This window comes from Pungitius pungitius, chromosome 14 (genome assembly GCF_949316345.1).
Source record: "Pungitius pungitius chromosome 14, fPunPun2.1, whole genome shotgun sequence".
Classification (NCBI taxonomy): Eukaryota; Metazoa; Chordata; class Actinopteri; order Perciformes; family Gasterosteidae; genus Pungitius; species Pungitius pungitius.
Window position 1 is genome coordinate 17,480,656 of NC_084913.1, and position 21,163 is coordinate 17,501,818.

Below are 21,163 nucleotides of genomic sequence, written 5' to 3' on the forward strand. Positions count from 1 at the left end.
TTGCCTTCAAATTCGTGGGAGAAATGCCCTTCGACGCCTCAGGTGGCCCGTTAGCATAACAATGCTGGTCTTACCGTAACATCCGGGGCGTACGTCCTGTCGCTGCGGTTCGTATAGTGCGCCTCTGTGTCGGCGAGGTGACCGAAGAGACCCAGCAGCAGCTCCGTTGGAAGCCTGGCAGCGGGTGGGAACCACGAGCTCGGTAAGTCCTGCCGGGTATCATGTCTGCCACCCTTGGCTGAGGCTTCTCCTTCGGTGTAACATTACAAAGGCTAAGTAAGTTGTGAGCAGAGAGCGGGGTTGCGGTAAAAATCCACCCTTTGAACTCCTACCATGAGCCTTAGGTGGAGGTATCAGGTCAGCAGCAGGTAAAAGCCCCCATGCAACTCACGTTTAGGTGATCAAAGCATGCGTCCAGTTTGCACTGATACGGTTTGTGGATGAGGACTCGGATGTCCAGGGGACACAGCACCAGTATGTCTCTCACGTAACGTGTGCAGCTGTGGCTCGTCTTCCAATCATTTGGATCCAAAGCTCCTCCAGTGCATGGCGATGTGCCAAGGATTGCTCGTGCTGAAAGCCTCGATCCAGCCGTTATTATCACAGGTAAAGATTAAACTAACATTGAACCAGCCCCACCCAGCCAACAAGCCCTTTTACAATGGAACAACTGGTTCCCAGTGGTGATACCAACTCCAACACTGGTGGGAAACCAGTGGAAGAGGTCAACAGGGAGGAACTTGGATTGACCTGCCTGATTTGGGGGTCGTCTCCTTGTTGCCTCTAGTGCACCTGTTGTTTATTTCAGTGAACCCACCCCCCAAATCTGGATTATTCAGATACACAACGACTACTGAGAGCTGTATAAAGGCAGAGAATTAGTTATCTCTGATTCATATCTGATATGGGTTTTCTATTTTGAGTATTTGCATTAAACCATGCAAACTAGGTGGGGTAATCGTGTATTTGCTGGAATACCATCCCCTACTCGTCTCAAGCCGTACATGTAAAATGTCTGTTGGGGGGGAAAGTCTTCCTAGCCATGTGATGTACGCTGATGACGTAGTGATCTTCTCTGCTTACAGCCGTTACTCTGCTCACAGTATAACAATAAAATCTACTCAGCAATTAAGTGCAATTCGTGTTTTTTGACTCATAATGTTCTCACTTTTCATGCTGTGAGGAATTTTATTTATAAATTAAAAGAATTCAGAAACAATGTCATTGTAAATGTCTCAACTGTTGTTGCATTTTTCTTTTTTTATGTAGACCAAAATGCCTAAATACACATGCTGTTTCATAGTTTACAAATTACTATTTACAAAGAGTATTGAACCCCGAACAGACGGATTTGACATATGTAGAATAACACTTAACTGAATATTTAAACTTGCCTATAGGAACAAATGATGATACTTTGGTGACCCTCTCTCTGCAGGATGAGGACAAAGTGAAAGTGTATATTGGAGCACAGAGGGGGAGGGGGCTCAGGCGCTGTCCCAGCTCACCTTGGATCTGCCGATGGAGCGGCTACACTGGGTGCGACATCGTTGTCGCCAGATGCTGGCAGGAAGCTGTGGGAGAGGCTGGTACTCCACCCCTGATGCCATGCCCAGCAAAACCTCCATGGACACCCACAGCGCTCCACGGGGGGACAGCGGAAAGCAGAGAACGGTGGTTGCCCTCCATGGCCCCCACCAACAGGAATCAGTCTTCAGCTACAAGGGCAATGCCATCTGCACTACCAAGTACACCTGGTTAACTTTCATCCCCATGAACCTGTTTGAGCAGTTCCACAGGTGAGATTTGGTATTGTGGGTTTAAAGCACTGCCTGGCTTTGTTGAGTCCGTGTCCTTCTTAACCCTTCTTATCACTTAAAACCAGAGACAGAGAAATAAATATAAATCAGTGATGGGCAGCGATTCAAAATTAATCTTGATACATCCTGTTATGTTCAACATTGAAAAGCAGTGTATTGCGCACTTTTGTTTCAGAAGTACTCCTATATAAACAAAAGTGCAATGGCCTTGGGTTTACAGACACTTTAAACATGAGATGCGTTGTCATTTAGCTGAGGCTTTTATCCAAAGCGACTTCCATGGTTTATTTATTAGTGTGCAGGTGTACGGCCCCCGGGGGCCAGCGAAGCCCAGTGAAGAGCTGACTACATAACAGGGAAGGTGGAAGCTGCACAATGGAATTGTCAAAAGTTCTAGCACTGAAAGAAGAAGAAGAAGAAGAAGAAGGAACAGCAGTGGTGGTAGTAACAGTAATAATGGTAGTAGTTTTAGTAGCATTAGCAGTGGCTTTAATAGTAGTCGAAAGAACTCTACTGTTGGTAGAAGTAGTAATAGCTGTAGTGGTTGTAGTAGCAGTAAAATAACAGTAGTATTAGAAAAGGTACAAGTCCATAGTAGTATAACCGTAATAGTAAAAGCTGAAGTTGTAGTACTACTAGTAATGGTTGTATTGGTGGAAGCAATAATAGCAAAAGTAATAGTATTAGTTCTGGTACTGGTGTATTTTGGGAGAAAGTTAGAAACTGAAGAGTTGACTACTGATAGGTATTTCGGCTACCTTACCGAGAGGTGAGAACAAACCACAGTCGTATATATATTTCACTTTGCAAAGGGGAAGCCCAGGCACACAGCGTATGCAGTGTCGACTTCCAACGAACTGTCTGTTATGTGAACATCCTGTGTTACAGTTAGCCTGTGCTGTACCACTCCTTAGCTGCACGTGATAAAATGTGTATAAGATGTTCCAAAAGCATAATAATCACCCACTGTGCCCCATCAACTACCTTTCTCAATTTCTGTTTTGGTTCATGTAATCTCTGCTGCAACCTTCGGCCCGCCTCCAAATACTCTCATTGGTTGTAATCCATAGCGGCACGTCTCCCAAACCAATAGTGTCTATTTAATGCATGTGCATATTAAAATGTGTGGTAGCCCAGGGTTGTACCTCCACATACTAACTTGCTGCTTCGGCCTTCCTTTGTAGGGCTGCCAACCTCTACTTCCTGTTCTTGGCATTACTGAACTGGGTCCCAGTTGTCGAAGCCTTTCAAAAGGAAATAACCATGATTCCTCTGCTGGTGGTCCTCACAGTTATTGCCATCAAAGATGCCCTGGAAGACTACAGGCGGTACTTGTTCGATAGGAAGGTCAACAACAATATGGTGCAAGCGTTCTGTGGGTGAGTCTCCCATCTACCTTCTGGGAGGTATCCGTCTGCTCCTGATGGGCACTTCTGTCATCCATGGCTGGAACTGATGGGAATCATTAGATTATGTCTACATGTAAGCTCATTAAGAAAGATAAGCTCATTTTTGGAAGCCAGATGATTTAGTGTTTATGGGATGTGACCTGTGATATTGATGGTTAGCCATGCAGCAAAGATGAGTAAATGTTTTCTTTGCAGTGAGTAATTGCCGCGCTTGACTGGAAACATGGACGGACGAGCCGGCAAAAAAACAGACATTGCGTTAAAAAAAGTCCCTTCAAAATAAAATCACAGGATTTTTTTTTTTTTCCATGCAAAGGTCCGCGACCCACCAGTTGAGAATCACTGGTCTATATGAACATTAAAACCAAACACAATAACATATCTGGTTAATGACTAAACCTGTTGTAAGCCTCCAACTATTCAGGAAATAATCTGAACTATATTACTGGTATCGCTGTGTGAATGGGTGAATATCGGCGTGTAGTGTAAGCACGCTGTACTACACTGAAGAAGCATTCACTTGTAGGGTTGATCGTTCGGAACCAATGAATAATTGTAAATGTAAAAAACTAAACAGTACATTTCTTCAGGAGAGGGGTGCCCATATTGAACAGTAGGGTAAACACTGGAGGTGATGGTGTACTTTTGTGCGCACATACACACATCCTACACTCACTGCTGTAAAACGTTAGCCTACTGTATACAAATAAACTTGGTATTAAAATGAACATAGCTTCAGTTTACCAAGTAATCAAGATACTAGTAATGACCAAGACATTCAGAAACAACACAGCATTTCATGTTTACGTTTCTGACGTGCTTCGAATTCGCTGCATCCAAGATTGTTCTAAGTTGAATCAAGTCAATCTGGTGTGGAATATTTTCCCCTGTGGCACCGAAAGTAAAGACAAGGACTTTGCAGGGGAGAGAGGAATTGGGGGGGCGGGGTGATGGATTGTTCCTACCTTAGTGACAGAAAGCACTGCCAATCCACATACACATACACCATAAACCTACAGCCAAACCTATAAACTACCTACCTACCAGTGGACAGACTGAAATAATGATAATGACTCTTTGAAACGGTTGCAGATCTCCTATAGACAGATGTCCTCATATATAGCTTGTATTGTCCGTTCCATCTTCACTCTTCCGAGAAGCCCCGTCAGAGGAAAGGACACTAGTGCCTTCATCCTTTACAGAAGGAGGAATTGAATCCACTCCGGAAGTTGATTAAAAGCAACAAGATTCAGACCACAAAGTATTTGCTCTTCTCCTTCCTAGTACAATTCTAACACTAATGATTGTACATATTCAAATTTCCACCACTAGGCGTGCCCTTCTGCTTGAATCCCTAACAAAACTTTAAGAACTCCTTTGTCCCCTTGTCCATTAATGATGTTCCGTCTCACTCACTCAAGGGAATATCCAAGGTTCGCTCTTTACTTTTTTGTTCATTGCATCTCAACGTGAACCACTCGGTACTATTCTTCTTTGGATTTTGTTCATTTTTTTGCAACTTCATGTACACTAAACATGCCATGCTCTTCTTCTCGATATGTGAAACTTTCCTGGGACAATTTCTCTTCTTCTCTGTGTCCATCCACAGCAAGCAGAAGGCCTACATTTATAAGTGCTGGAAGGATGTTCGTGTTGGAGACTTTGTCCGTCTGTCCTGCAATGAAATCATCCCAGCTGACATGCTGTTGCTGTATACCTCTGACCCACGAGGGGTTTGTTACATCGACACCGCCAACCTGGACGGAGAAACCAACCTGAAACAGAGACAGGTGGTTTCAGACCTCCCATTGGAGGTAATAATTAGCAGCAGAGACACGTGACATTCTGTTATGTGTGCTCTTAGAAAGCTGGGATGGATTCTTGCCTTGCTTCTGTCAGACCCGGCAAGGTATATCAGTAAATATGTTACTCTTTCTTAATTCATTTGGGGTATCATTGTGTGTCTTTTTGATCCTTTGATGTTGCCTCTTCCTGTCATTTTAACGCAGAATTTACCAAGCGTTGGATTGTTCACCCACTAATGCAAGCTGTGTTTAGATCGTCATGTGACAGGTTAATTTTACCCTCTGCTTTAAAAGATGGTTACCACAGAGAGCTGGGATGATGGGAAGGGTGATGTAGTTCAGCAGTAGCCTGGAGGAAGGAGTAGGTCATCTGGACTTTGCCTGAGTGAGCAGGTCTCTAACAGTGTCCCTGCGATGCATTCTGGTGCTCATGTTACAATATTTGCTGTTCTGATCTACTGCATGTCATCAATAAGCAAGTTATAAGGAGCAGAACGTGTGTGCTGTTTCCAGGGAGTAGAGTTTACCGCTGAAAGCTTCCAATGTCGGGTCGAGTGTGAGAGCCCTAACAACGACCTCAGCAGGTTTAGAGGTTACATGTGAGTCACTTTTAATTCTATTCCAACACATCTAGTCATGCCATGCGGTTGGTACATGGAATCAGACTTATAATATTTGCATTGTATATACAGTAAATTTGTGCATCTTTTTGTATCAATGCTTGTTAATCATTTTGTAATGGCTTTTTAGTTATCTCATTATTGAGAAAGCAAACTTATTCTCAGCTCATCAGAATCCGAACCAGATGGCGCCTATAGACACATATGTTACACATACAGAAATTTGTCTTGATGATTGGTGGCTCAGCAGAGGGTGCACTTCTGAAGAAAAACTTCTGAACAACCTGCCAAAGACGATGATGGATGCACTTCTACACGGCCATCATCGAGTCCATCCTCTGCTCCTCCATCCCCGTGTGGTACGCTGCAGCCACAGCCAAGGACAAGGGCAGGCTGCAGCGTGTCATCCGCTATGCAGAGGAGGTGACACGCTGCGTACCAGACGGTGATGGAGAAGCAGAGGATGGACTCAATACTTATGTATTCATGATCTAGTGTTTACAGTATTACAGACTGAAATGCATGTATTGGCATGGAGCATGACTGCTTAACAGACCACTGTGTCACCTATTCAGAAGTGAATTTAATGTTACAAATGAAATAGATAATGACACGTTTAGGACTATTCATGCAATAAGATGTGGTTTTCGGCTGATTGAAGGAAAAAAATTGCAGTAGCACATACATTTAGCTCCAAGAAAACAATGCAGTATGGCCTCCTTTAAATCATCGCACTGCCTTAAACAGACACCTGTCTCATTCTACCTATCAGTGGCTATGAATGGATTGTGTCATCCAGCGTGTGTGTGTGTGTGTGTGTGTCCACAGGGAGCACCCCAGTGGGGTTCGAGTCGGCCTCCATAACAGCAACCTCCTGTTGAGGAGCTGCACCATCCGCAACACTGAGAGTGTGGTGGGCCTTGTGATCTACGCCGGTAAGAGCAGAACATCACTAACAAACATGTGAACAAAAGCTACTCCGTTGACCTGCTCTCCGACATGTCCTCTTAAGGAGCGTAAAGATAGAACACACAGTACGTGTTTAATACCTAGACTTTGTGCACAGTGTTTGCCACAATCAGTGAACAGGAACTCCAGTTGTTACTGCCTCTCACTTTTACCATTGTGTTTGCACATCCATCATAGTATATTACACTTATTTTACGGTGATGACTCTATTCATACTATGGTCATCTTTATTTCTGATGATTGACGTTGTCCTCCAGAGGATCAGGGTTGGCCTAGACTCAATTCTGTGCACTAGCGCCAGGTAGCATAACCCTAATGAACGTATTTCAGCCTTAGTTATATCCCACGTTATGAAAACTCCCGATATATTTCCAGTTTTGCTGATATATAACTGAGCATGAATGAATTCTGTTGTTCCTCTTTCCTGTGTGACCTAGGTCATGACACTAAAGCCATGATGAACAACAGTGGGCCAAGGTATAAGCGCAGCCAGCTGGAGAAGCATCTGAACACAGACGTCCTGTGGTGTGTGCTCCTGCTCATCATCATGTGCCTGACTGCTGCCATAGGCGAGTACCAACCCTTCTCTCCCTTCACTCTTCAGCTCGCAGCTGTCAGTGCGTTAGTAAGTCAGTCCCTGAGATAGTGAGTCAGTCAGTGAGTCACTGGGTCAGTGGTCAGTGTGCCAATGAGTCACTGAGTCAAGGAAGTAAAGTAGGTCACTGAATAAGCCAGTCAAATTTCCAGTGCATCAGTCAGTGAGTTAGTCATTGAGTCATTGTGTCAATCAGTATGTTGGTCAGTGAGCCGCTGAGTTATTGAGTCAGAGTGACAGTGAGTAAGTCAGTCACTTAGTTGACAGTGCGTCTGTCAGTGAGTCAGTCATTAAGTTGGTCAATGAGTCAGTTTGCGGTCAGTGAGTTAGTGAGTCTGTTACTCAGTGAGTGTGTCAGTACGTGAGTCAGAGTGCCAGTGAGTCAGTAAGTTACTGAGTCAATGAGTTAGTAAGTCAGTAGATCAATGATTAAGTAAGCCAGTCAGATTTCGAGTGAGTCAGTGAGTTAGTCAATGAGCCAGTGTGTCAATCAGTAGGTTGGTCACTGAGCCACTGAGTTAGTGAGTCAGTGTGTCAGTGAGTAAGTCAGTCACTGAATCATTAAGTTTGACATTGCGTCAGTCAGTGAGTCAGTACGCTGACTCACCACTGGCTAACTAAGGGAGTCAGCCAGTGGTCAGAGAGTGATTGTGTCAGTAAGTTACTGAGTCAATGAGTCAGTCAGTGAGTCAGTTAGTGGGGTGTCCATTAGTTAGTTAGTCAGTCAGTCTCAGTGACTGACATACTCAGTGACTGCTCATGGCACACAGAGAATATCGACCAGAGGTAAGAATCATGGCTGCGTCCTTTGGGAACAGCCCAAATGGTTTAAATGGGAGGGGTGTGAACCATGTCCAGTTCATCTTGACCTGTTCGGAATGATGAGCTGCTGTCTTTGTGTGTTTCAGGCCATGGTCTGTGGCTGAAAAACCTCAAAGAGGCTGTCTTTCAGGTTAATATGGAGATGTCTCCTGCCCTGGCTGGATTCTATGTCTTCTGGACAATGATCATTGTGCTGCAGGTATACAGTTTATCATTTTTTACCCAGGTTTACATTTGTGTTCTTGGACTCTTATTAACATTTGTTACAAGCTGCAATTATCGATTTAACATTTTATTTTCCGGTTAACCAAAGGCATTTTAAAGTGGTTCACTCCATTCGCCTTGTCTCTGATGCATTTCTGTGGAGCTTTTGCTGGATGCTTTGGCTTGTTGTCTTGCTGGACAATAAAGCTTCTCTCAAGTTGTATTTCTCTTGCACAGATTTAGATTATCCTCCAGAGATTGGTTATCTTTTTCTAAATTCATGTTCCCTTCAAGTGTTCCAGGGCATTCTGCTGAGAAATGATCCCCAGAGCACCATGCTGCCACCACGTGCAATGATGTGCAGTGTTTGCTATAAACAAACCATCTAGTCTGATGGCCAAAATGCAAAATTTTTCTCATCAAACCAAAAAACCTTCCTCCAATTGACCCTGGAGTCTCTCACATGCCCCTCTGGCATCCAGCCTGGACTAGTGAAGAACCTGAGCAGCAGTAGCAGCAGCAGCTGTTGTTGTTGTATGTACAGTCTCTCCCTTCTGCGCCACTGACGCTTTGAACTCCTGCAGAGTGGTCCTAGGATGGTCCCTCACCAGTCTTCTTCTTGCCTGGTCACTTAGTTTGTGAGGGAGGTCCATCTCTAGGCAGATTTAAACAAGTGCCTTGCTCGTTCCATGTCTTAATGATGGATTTAACTGAACTCAACTGCATATAATCTACTTCTACCCATCAGGTGCTGATCCCTATTTCTCTGTACGTGTCCATTGAGATTGTGAAACTGGGCCAGATCTACTTCATCCACAACGACTTAGCCTTGTACAACAATCAGCTGGACTCCAGGATTCAGTGTCGGGCCCTCAACATCACTGAGGACCTGGGTCAGATCCAGTACCTTTTCTCTGATAAGACAGGAACTCTGACAGAGAACAAGATGGTGTTCTGCCGCTGCAGTATTTTTGGGGTTGAATACCCTCATGAGGAAAATGGTAAGAACTGAGTCTTTAATTTAATTTTTTTAAAGCATCTGCTTTTCACAGTGTTGCAATGCATATAGAAATGACAGTTACTGTCCATGAATGCAGTGTTTCCTCTACCATTATATCAGCATGATTATATCATATATTATACCACTCCGCCCCCTGTTGAAGGTCAACTTCATTTAGGAGCTAAATTGGGATGTTTTCTTGAGTTTAATTTTGCAACGGCAACGGGAGACCAAAATGTGTATTGACTCATGTCTTGAAGTGCCATCTAATGGTTGTTGCATAAGGTGTCCTTCCTGCATAGTCATACCGCCTCAGTGCTGCGTCAGCTGATTATGAATGCATCAAATAATGCAATGAGAAGGAGGTATCAAAGTTGAATACAAGATACGTGGCTTTTGATGAAAGGGTCCAATATTTCCTTCCATGTGGAGCCAAATAGTCTCTCATAATCTGTGATGATGAGTTTATAGAGCATGACACAGAAACAAGGAGCCCATTTGGACACGCCTGTGCTCTGGAACAGCAGAGATGACTGAGATGATCTGATCTGAATCTCCAAAATACACGGGGATAATAGTACCTTTTCACTTGATGTGTCAGAGCAGTGATCCAGTCAAGCTCGCTGTGTACTTATCCAGGGAAACCCAGACAGAGGTTCCACACACTTCACGTACAACACGTACATTTCTGTGCCTCCAACTGGGCCTGCCCTGCATTCCCCTTCTGTCTGTGGTTCCATGCATAGCTCCAGAGACACTGGTATGGATTCCTGGGCTGCTTCTTCTAACTCCCCCATGGAATGTAGCCATTTATGACTCCAATAATTACAATTTGGAAGAAAAGAACAATCTCTGTATTTACAACCGTATCAGAGCTTTGTTTTCTCTCAGTCCAAATTTCCAACTTTTCTACAAACATATCAGGGTTGTCTTGTTGGTGGGGGGGAAGGGCATTCTCTTATTTATAGTATATATTTATCCATATTTATAGAACACCTTACTGTTAGCATAAAATGTGTCTTTTGCAGCTTGAAAGAAGCTGTATCTATCCATCCATCCTCTGGTAGAGCGGTAGACTCTACCCCCCCCATAAAACTCCTCATAGTGAAAAGTAAAAAACTGTATTAAAGTATTAAAATTGCACATACATTTGGTGATGATGAATAAAACATTCATAATTTATGGCAAAAGAAGAGTAGAGATTTCTGACTTTCACAAAATTCTTGTTCTTCTCTTTCTCGTAATCAAGTGAACCACAGTTGATTTGTTTTTCTGTGGTACTCGCTCTTTGTTGTGAGTATACAACTGAATGTGATGTCGTGCTCCATCGTTGATTGATGTATAATTCAGTCCTTCCTCCGTCTGTGTCAGCTCGGAGGCTGGAGGTCTACGAGGCAGAGAAGATGGAGGCGGCTGGTCGCTCTGTCACTCTGAAGTCGGGCTGCAGCGGTCGATCTCTGAGCTGCAAACACAGCTCTGTGTCCCTCCACACACTCACTGCTGAGGAAGAGGAGGAGGAGGAGGAGGGGGAGGACCAACTGTCCAGTCACAGCCGGCCCCGGACCAGTGCCTTCTGCAGCCGCGTGGTCAGACTCTCACACACATCCATCATTACATCTGTTGCATGTATGGCTGTGGATGTTCCTCAGAGATGTTGGTCCATAGTGAAACGATAGCATCAGGTATTTATTATCTATGATGGAAATGTCCCAAAGGTGCTCTATTGGATTGGTGTGGTGAGGTGACTTTGAGGCCATTGGAGTACAGGGAACTCTTTGTCATGTTCAAGAAACTAGTCTGAGATGATATGAGCTTTGTGACATGGTGCGTCATCCTGTTGGAAGTATTCATCAGATGATGGTACACTGTGGTCATAAAGGGATGGACATGGTCAGCAACAATAAGGCTCAATTTGAACTAAGCGTGAAACTATCCTGGACACCATTACGCCACCAGCAGCCTGAACCGCTGAAACAAGGCAGGATGTTCACGCCAAATTCTGATGTGTCTGAATGTTCAGCTGAAATGAAGACTCATCACAGCATTGTGTAAAGTGTTGTCTCCGTTTCCTGTTGGCTGACAGGAGGGGCCCCCGGTGGGGTCTTCTGCTGCTGTAGCCTCTTGTTCAAGGTTCCACGTGTTGTGCGGTCTTTGGTTGTAACGAGATGTTCTCTGAGTTTCTGTTGCCTTTCTATCATCTCTGACCTCTCACATCAACAAAGCACACACACCAGCTGCTACCTTAGAGACGTTTGTGTGTTTAAATCCCAGTAGATGAGCAGTTAGTGACTCAGAGCAGCCCCTCTGGCACCAACAACCATCCACGTTAACGTCACTGAGATCCTTGTTCTTTCCCCTTCTGATGCTCGCTTTGAAGTTATCTTCACCACGTCTACATGCCTAAATGCATTGAGTTGTTGCCACGTGATTGGCTGATTAGCCATTTGTGCTAACAAGAAATTAAATACCAAATACAGTGGCTGATAGGTGTGCGTATATCAATTATCATATATATATATATATATATCTATATATATATATAGATATATATATGATAAAAAGGTACATTGTCAGGATTTACACCTGCTAATACGTGGCGTTGGCCTTAATGCAACAATTTGTTTAGATGCACAATCATGGAATCATCTAACCTGTCAATGTAGGATAAATGATCAGACATGTGATTCTGAGCACATGAACCCTTTGTGTCTTTATTCAGACGAAGGAGGTGGTACCAGATCCGGAGCTGGTGAGGAAGTTGAATTGGTTCTGCTCTTCTGTGCTGGCTGACAGCTCCTCTGGGACTGCGTCCAGCCTGGAGCTCACCTACATCATTGACTTCTTCCTCGCTCTGATCATCTGTAACAGCGTGGTGGTGTCCTCTCCCAGCCAGCCTGGACATGTGGTGAGTAGATCTTATTATCACCGACTGCTGATGCATAGCCCGACCGGACCATAGATATTGTGTTCTTGAAAGTTCAGGATCAGTTTGTAACACGTGGGTACACAAATTAAAAAGATAGGCAGGGATTGCTAACTCTTAAGTATTGTATTCAGCCTCAAAGCCACACTAAATAAACCAAAGTATCTTCTTCTGCGTCAGTGTCTTTCTCCTTCCTTCTGTCTCCCACACCAGCACACTCAAGTTAAGGGGGCACCTCCCTGTGAGCTGTGCAGAACTGTAGTTCGTTAAAGGGTCTTAGTCTGTACTGCAACCACTGTATCTTCCATCGATGACAGTCCCTCTCATGACCTCCCATTTCCCCCCTACTGGCTTGAGGGACACAAGTGGCCTATGTGAGAGGGCTTCTGCTTCCCATAGTCTTGGCGGGCCCTGTGAACAACACAGAAGTTAAAGGCTGAGAAACCACCTGGATGCCGGACTGTTGACATCCACTGTAGAGGTGTAATGGTCCGAGACCAGTGTGAATGTACGCCCAATGAGGTGATTGTGGAGGGTTTTGAGGGACCACCGTAGTTGCGCTCTATGTCTACTGGTGGACGGGACTCCTGTGTGCACCCCAGTAGTGGGCGATAAGGTGAAACCAGCCGGCCCGTGAGCTGCTGGAAGGCTCCGTGCGGCCCAAATGTTGAACAGGCCTTTCAGTCACTGCAAAGGCTGTTTTCTCCTTGGAAGCTGGTGAAAGCAGTGAAGAACAACTGATACTGAATGTCCTTTGTATCTCCTTTCTCTTCCCTGCAGGTGCCTGACACGCAAACACCTCTCAAGTCCCTGGAGGAAATCAAGCTGATGTTTCAGCGCCTCACCTTCTCTCCTTTCTCTGCATTCTCCAGCCTGGCTCCTTCCCAGATCAAGGGCAGGCCTCAGGGCTTCACCCGCAGGCTGTTTGGCCGGGGTAAAGCCAGCTCCTTCAGCTTCTCCACACCCACAGACGGGTCAGAAGCAGGCCAAGAAGGTGCCCAGAAAACCGCCAACTCCACACTGGAAGTGGACTTGTCCTCCAGAGAGGAAGGAGGAGATGCTTCCAAGACGGAAGATAGAGAGACAGAAGACTATTTCAAAGGGGCAAGGATGAATCTTGAGGTGGTCGAGGAGGTCATCGAGGACCTGACCAGAGAAGTGGATTGCGAGCGTGACCCTGATGACGAACTGCTGTACGAGGCAGAGAGTCCAGATGAGGCGGCTCTGGTCCATGCGGCACATGCGTACCGCTGCACCCTGAGGGGACGGTCTGCAGAGGGCCTGCTGGTGGATCTTCCAGGAATGGGACCATTGGCTGTCCAGCTGCTCCACATCATTCCCTTTGACTCCAACCGGAAAAAGATGTCCGTGGTGGTCCGCCACCCGCTCACAGGACAGGTGGTGGTCTACACCAAGGGAGCCGACTCTGTTATCATGAACCAGACACCTAAAGGTAACTAACAGAAGGGACAAGGGTGAAGAATATTTGAAACAGAATAATAAGAGATGTGTTTGTCTGCTTTGGGCCAGGTTCAGAGCAGGAGATCTACAATCACATCCGAGAACAAACACAAAGTCACTTGGACAGCTATGCTAGAGAGGGCCTCCGCACCCTGTGCATTGCTAAAAAGGTAACGCTAGCTTTTAGCAGTGTGATGGAGGGGGCGCCTGAGCGGGTGTGAATTAGATTGTGATGGGCAGGTAGCACTTTGCATGCATAGAGTGAACGGATGGGTGTGCGTGGGTCGTCCTCAGTGTAATGCGTAGTGTGTAAAACCCCTTTGTGCAGATATGATGGGCACAAGCCCAAAAGCAAAAGCCTACTTCTATCACACATTTGACTTGAAATCTGTCCTGTGAGTATCGAGCCTGTAGAAAAGACACATCAATGTTCCATCAGCGTTTAATGCAGCTTACTTTACCATTTGTAGATCATGCATACCCAGTAGATTCAGGTCTGTAACTCTGCATATTCTAGTTCTAGATTTATTTTAAGCCTATCCCGACTCCACAAACGAATAACAAGATTTTTCCTGTTGGAGGGGAATCATTTAAATAGTATGAAGATTTAGAATGCCAACATACCTTATTGTCATGTTTGACTTTACCGTCTCACCGTCTTAAAATACTTATATTAAAGCGGTTCCTTGTGCAACACCTTTTAGAGGTCTGTGCTTTTTTTGCATCACGTTAAAAGTCTTTGAACACTAAATCTAAATATTAATCCATAACTAAAAGCCACTACATCATTGGACTGCCTTTCACCACTGTTCTTTAAAGTATTCTTCAGAACAAAATACTTATGTTATCAAATACATTGTGTCCACAGAGAGTTATTTTATTTAGAAACATTTGAAAAGATGCAGCAATCCTACATGCAGTGGGTACAATGCCATGAAGATTCACAGTGTGTGTCTGGAGCAGGTCCTGGAGGAGGAGGAGTATGAGGAGTGGTTGAAAGGACAGCGGCTGGCAGAGAGCAGCATCGAGGACAGGGAAGAGCTGCTGCTGGAGGCCGCTCAGAGACTGGAGACCAACCTCACCCTGCTGGGTAGGAAGTGACACATGGTCTGATGAGTCCTTCAGACCAGAGCAACAGCACTTACAGTACTGTGTGTGTACAGGCACCACAGGAATCCTGGACCGACTGCAGGAGGAGGTCCCAGAGACCATCGAAGCGTTGCAGAGGGCCGGGATCAAAGTCTGGATCCTCACTGGAGACAAAAAAGAGACGGCCATTAACGTCGCCTACGCCTGCAAACTCCTTCGTCCCAACGACAAACTGTTGACAGCCGACTGTGGGAGCAAGGTCAGCGGCTAAAGGGGATGCAGTTCACATGTTTACCTTTGTTCCTGCTTCCCTCTCAGCTTGGTCATCTCCTGCTAGTACTAAACACTCACCTAGACGTCTGTTACACGGCCGTGTGTGTGAGCCTACACTGCTACTGTCGGGCCAAAAATGTCAACAGCAACTGCACAAGTCAAGTCACGTGACCTGTTCCATTTTTCACTTTCTAAACAATACATATTATACATTGTGCTTACTGGAGATATTTCCAGGACATAGACACATCCTTTGTAGACAATATGTCCTTTCCTGGGAAAATTGGGCCACGTCCTTAAATAGACGTATAAAATCCAAGGTCAAATCTTTCCCAATGTTGTCCTCTTATAGACTGTCTTCCAAATAAGAGATTCTGGTGCGTGCAATTAAAATTAAATTATTTGAATGCTATGATGTTTAAACCAGTTGACCAATGCTCACTGGTTTACAGTATGTTAGCAGCTGTCCAGATGTGTTAAACAAACTTGGATCTATGTCGCATATTAAAGTTCACAGCATGTGCTAACCAACTGTGCCTAAACAAAACTAAAAATTTTTATGAAAGCAAAACTCCATGTATTTAATTACACTTCAAAAGAAGAAGAAGAAATAAAGTATCCTTTATTGATCTTGTGGGGAAATGATTCTCTGCATTCAACCCATCCCTCACCGTGGGAGCTCTGTGCTGCACGGGGAGCAGTTGGGGGTCGGGTGTCTTGCTCAGGGACACCTGGACATGGAGCAGCCAGGGTAGACTTTAGAATATGAACGATCTTGTGAGTGAGACCTAATGGTGCTACAGGTGATTCATAGATTGTTTTGTTGTTGTTCAAATTTGATTTTGCAGCTAGAAGAGAGGGGGGGTCATCATGAAAAGCTAAAGTCATCACAGAGAATGTAAATGTACGCATCAGTAATTCTGGGGTTCTCACACGTCAGGATGCATATGCAGCTCTACTGGAGGAGCTCAAAGTTGAAGAGCAGTGTGGTGAGGACAGTTTAAGTCCCTCCCCAGGCTTCATCCTGGTTCTTGATGGCCGGACTCTGGAATGGGCCTTGCAGGAGGAGCAGAGGAGCGACTTCCTGGAGCTCAGCCGGAGATGCAAGGCAGTGATCTGCTGCAGGTCCACGCCACTGCAGAAGAGCATGGTGGTCCAGCTGATCCAGGACCAGCTCGGGGTTATGACCCTGGCTGTAGGTAAGGATTGTGTGTGTTCATGTCAAGGAATCATGTATTCAAACAAGTTTTTTGAAGAAGCTAGTCATAAACATATTGAAATTTATAATCACCCCCACCTTCAACATCACATATGCAGGTAAAGAAATGCCATGAATGTTTTAATGCGTGTCAGTCTATTCATTTAATTGTTTCAATCTTATTCATCTCAAAGGGATCTCTTTGCAGGAATGAATTAACAATGTACACCTTCCTAAATCTATTTTTTAACTCTGGCATTTTTTTCCCATGAGCACGTTTCAGATGTAGGGTGGTCCATACTTTCCCCCTCAAAACCTTGTTTCTCCAGCCTCCAATGGCGTGTACTAACCAGGCCTTGCAGGCTGGTAGCAATGACTTATTACAGTCAACGGGAGGCTTTAAAGAAGCCTGTTTACTCTCATGTTCTGTAAAAAGTCTTGAACATTATCCTTTGTTTGCTTTAAATTAACTTCCAATGATCTCCTCTGTAGCGGACATGAAGCTCCTCTGAGGTTTCTGTAGCTCATTCTCAAACTGCTTGACCTTTCATTATGCAATGTACTTTGTACACACTTGATCCAGGTGATGGAGCCAATGATGTCAGCATGATTCAGATGGCTGCTGTGGGCGTCGGGATATCTGGTCAGGGGGGCATGCAGGTAATAACACCTAGATAATTTCTACCTTATGTTCATTGTGTTCCTCACAGTGTAGTGAGGTTTGTAACCAGATGAGGTCATAAGATGCAGCTAGACGGTTGTGGTCATATTGACATCCATGTGATATTTTAGTACTTCTTTTGAATTACCAGAGCGTTTTTCATTTCCCAGGCTGTGATGTCCAGTGACTTTGCTATCTCCAGGTTCAAACACCTAAGGAAGCTGCTGCTTGTGCACGGCCACTGGTGTTACTCTCGTCTCGCCAACATGATCCTCTATTTCATCTACAAGAATGTGGTACGAGTTTTGTTTCCTTGTGTGTGACTGTTTAGTAAATAGCTTGGTTTAAGTATCGGTGGCTTTACCACTCGCGTGTCCTACGGAGAATACGAGGCCAAGCAACAATGATTCCTACTCACCTTTACAACGTGAACTGCAGTCAGCTACTGACGGTTTGATTTAGCTCTGTAACTAGTATCTGTCTGACTGTCCACAGATGTATGTGAATCTGCTGTTCTGGTATCAGTTCTTCTGTGGTTTCTCTGGGAGCGTCATGACCAATGCCTGGGTGCTCATCCTCTTCAACCTGATCTTCACCTCCATTCCTCCCCTCGTGTATGGCGTCCTGGACAAAGACACGCCTGCTCACTCCCTGATGGAGCAGCCTGAGCTCTACCGCCAGGTGCAGACCTCCAAGGTGACTTCATGCCACACACCAACCTGCATCACAGTGGATATATTCTTTACTGTTTAGCTTTATTCATTAGTCATTCTTTCATTATCCCTAAGGAATGGATAACCTTTAGAAACAGGAAGTTGAAGCTCTTCTCTGAGACCCTGGATCATATCAGTGTTATTTTGACAGATCTCAACCGATTATCATCTTCTTAAAAATCCCCCAGTTTAAGGCAAGCAGCAGAATTTATGTCTACACCCTGTTGCTAAGCGCGTAGCGGTCCGAGCTACTACATCAAACGTTCTTTAACAGGCTAAAACACCCCAACACAACAGTTTGTGATACTAATAATTCTAAAATGACCCCGCCGAACTGCATGCTGGGTACAGCTCGCCTGCTATCACCACTGACCCAGACACTACATCCCCAGGACATATTCATGCAGATACTTCACCTCAATAATTATGTATTCCTATTGTTCATTTCTGCATATTTCTCTTATTTTGCATACTTATTGTAATTATTGTCATAATTGTTATTATGTGTGACATGGCAATAATGGGCTTCTGATCGTGACCTGATTTAGAAGGAGTGAGTCTTTTCTCTGTGCAGGTCTATGTTCCCCACATGTTCTGGATCACAGTCCTGGATGCGTTTTACCAAAGCCTCGTCTGCTTCTTTGTGCCTTACTTTGTAAGTACACCGCGTCGCACCCTTCAGTTCGCTCATCTAGCTCCCGCATCACTAGATTTATTCCATTGCTGTTTACACCAGTGGTCACCTGCTAATTTAGCCTCATGTGTGCTCTAATACCGTGCTGTCGGACTGCCAGACGTGTAGCCTATCTCGGTGGCATCACATGTCCTGTCTCATAGTTGACACTTGGTCCCATTCCAATGGAGCTGTGTTGTGGTCTCAGGCCGTAGCAGGCTCCAGCGTCAGTGAGCTGTCGTTCGGCTCTCCCATCAACGCCTCAGCTCTCCTCATCGTCCTGCTGCACCAAGTCATCGAGAGTCACACTCTGGTAGGACTAACTACTATACAGTGGAAGTGGTTCTCTGAGAAATCCAACTAAATTGCATCCCTGTTGTTTGTGGGTGGAGACCAGACAGGAGGTCACGTCATGTGCATTTCCAGTTGTGTTGTGTACCACCATTAAGGTGTTGTGTCTGTGTTGCTTTGCAGACGTGGATCCATGTGCTGGTGTTGGTGCTCAGTGGCGGCCTCTACTTTGGCTTTGTGCTGCTCTTCAGTTTGTTCTGTGTGACCTGCAGCCCCCCCACCAACCCTGTGGGGGTGGAAACCCTCGAGATGAACCAGCCTCTTTTCTACATCATATGTGTTGTCACTACTGTGATGGCTCTGTTACCCAGGTACACACCCTCAACACAAGCTAGCTCCAAAAGCAGTGCCACCTCCTTTAAATATTGCTCCTCCCGTCTTGTTCCATTACTGGGTTTACACTGCTCCAATGGCACTGTGTGCTGGTCTATTATTCCTCGTGCCTGCTGTAGTAGATATTGATGGCGATTGAAGAACAGTCGTGAGGTGAGATTGAGATGACACACATACAGCCAAGAAGCCGTTTCGTCCATCGTCCCTTTCATCATCTTTTTTGTGGTTGTGTGCGTGTAAAGCTAAACATCACCTATTGTTGCAAGATATGTGTCTGTTTTGCTTAACCAAATGTCATCTAACTTATTGATCATTTCTGGGTTGACGACAGTCTCTGTGAGGGTGGAGCCTTGACGTGTGTGTGTCCTTTGTAACTGTGAGTGAGACAGGACACCATGACATGCTTTATGCATAACATTTACTACCATAAGCCATGGAAAGGATTCTAGCTTTGATTTAAATGCACAGCAGAGAACAACTTCTAGTGCCTTTTCACATGGACTGTGTGTGTACAATATGTCAGTCAGTCAACACCTGTATTCATCACATCAGTGCCTGATCCACAAACGCTGCCGGTACAGGTACATCGCTGTCATCCTTAGCATGCTGAGGTTAAGCAAGGAGGAGCAAGCATTTCTCCCTTTTTAAATAGTGATCAGAAAGATCACGTGACCAGGTGTTTGTCATCAGACTGCTGCACCGAACCAACCGGTCTGTGGATGTTCACCTGCACTTCATCTTCATATTTGAATGAACTAATTAGCGATAGAATACAGATTATTCTGTTGCCAATTACAAATTAATAAGTTACTTTTAGACTGCATGCATCACATTAGTTACGTTATTTCATTCCTGAAAAGGGACAGTGCTCCTCAAGTCCAGTTGCTCGACGTTGACTAAGCCCCCACTGCTCTGCATGTCTTCCTCTGCAGGCTGTTCCTTCGAGCTCTGTACAACACCTTGCACCCCCCAGCTGGGATGGACCAAGTGGATTCCGAGACGTATCGCAGGGACATGCAGCGCTGGAACCTGATCCATTCCAGAGCCATCAAGCTGCCACTCTGTGCCGACAACCCAGGCCTGGAGCCCAGCTCCGCCTAATCCCCCCCCCCCCACCCCCCCCCCCACCCCACACACACACACAACGTAAGAGGAATGACCTAAAAGCAAACATTGACATGCTGATGCAGACAGGTTTTTCATCGTTCCACTCCCCAGCTACGTATCTGCTGTGCTGAGCGATGTCCACAGCCAAAGAAGTGATGAGGAACTAGTTGGATGTTTTCCTCTGGGACGGAGTTTGAAAGGTGAACATTTGTTATTCGATCTCATCAAGGATTTATACCAGCCTCCCCTGCCTTCAGTTTGTAATGAGCCAGAAGACTGAAGAACTATCTACGTTCACACTGGGGGAAAGAGATCAGACCACATGTCTGCAACCTGTATATGTTCTTTTATCATCCTGCACTGTATAATGACATAGCATTTTCCAGGACTTCTCCTATGTTTGTTACTTTCAAAAAAACATGAATCACAATGTAACAGAACTTCCACAACTAGCATCCCACTGGAGTGTCGATTGTGCCAATAATTAGGAGCTAACTCTGGCACTGGGCTGCTTTCATGTGAAGTCAGATCAAAATCAAAAATAGGGCGATGGTGGCGCATGGAGTGGTGTGATGTGCTGAGAGGCGCAAGGTTGGTGGTTCAAATCCCAGCTGCCCCATGTGCCATGTTAAAGTGTCCCTGAGCAGGACACCTGACCCCTAACTGCTCCCCAGGCAGAATGTAACGCATGGGTTATAATGCAATGTAAGTCGCTTTGGATTAAAGCTTCAGCTAAATGACATGTAATGTTAATCAAAGAGAACGTTGTCCCCACTAGACTCCAGTTTCTAATACCATAAACCTACTTTCTTAATATTTATAAGACGTGAGTGGTCGATAGAATGAGTGTTTGAATTTTTATTGAGTGGGTTTTTTTACTTAAATTTTAAGAGTGAAAAATGTAGATTTGTGCTTTAATTTGTCCATTTGATTTTTTTCCATTCTATATTTTACTGATGGTAAATTATTCTTGACACATGATCCATGACCATGATTCCTGCTGATACTTGACAATTGACAGCCATGTTTGATGTGAGGGGTTTGTTGGGGATTTTGCAGTAACAACTAATTTTGAAATAAATACCTGAACACAACTATCCATCTTCAAAACATTAACTATCACCTGTTGGTGTGTTT

General features: G+C 44.9%; 1 protein-coding gene across 2 annotated transcripts; it reads left to right on the plus strand.

The window, feature by feature from the left end:
- Positions 1-40: 40 nt before the first annotated feature.
- Positions 41-21,142, plus strand: atp10d (ATPase phospholipid transporting 10D). 2 transcript variants are annotated; one of them, XM_037485808.2, is made up of 23 exons: positions 41-202; positions 1,439-1,799; positions 3,005-3,199; positions 4,839-5,043; positions 5,548-5,633; positions 6,483-6,589; positions 7,061-7,192; positions 8,127-8,239; positions 8,993-9,245; positions 10,616-10,830; positions 11,964-12,149; positions 12,948-13,620; positions 13,698-13,798; positions 14,592-14,718; positions 14,792-14,976; positions 15,931-16,189; positions 16,772-16,848; positions 17,020-17,145; positions 17,345-17,545; positions 18,137-18,217; positions 18,444-18,548; positions 18,710-18,897; positions 19,852-21,142. In XM_037485808.2, exons 2-23 carry the CDS (start codon positions 1,522-1,524, stop codon positions 20,018-20,020), a joined length of 4,062 nt encoding a protein of 1,353 aa, XP_037341705.1. In that variant the 5' UTR covers positions 41-202; positions 1,439-1,521; the 3' UTR covers positions 20,021-21,142. The 2 variants fall into 2 exon arrangements, with proteins under 2 accessions (XP_037341705.1, XP_037341706.1); XM_037485809.2 differs by lacking the exons at positions 18,710-18,897; positions 19,852-21,142 and having other exon boundaries at positions 18,400-18,548.
- The last annotated feature ends 21 nt before the right edge of the window (positions 21,143-21,163 follow it).

Bases quoted from the DNA above. Each gene is read 5' to 3' on its own strand.
- atp10d (XM_037485808.2), top strand. From the start codon at position 1,522: ATGGAGCGGCTACACTGGGTGCGACATCGTTGTCGCCAGATGCTGGCA. The intron at 10,831-11,963 runs GTCAGACTCTCA...GTCTTTATTCAG, and splicing joins GTGCCTTCTGCAGCCGCGTG to ACGAAGGAGGTGGTACCAGA. The intron at 18,218-18,443 runs GTAAGTACACCG...TTGTGGTCTCAG, and splicing joins GCTTCTTTGTGCCTTACTTT to GCCGTAGCAGGCTCCAGCGT.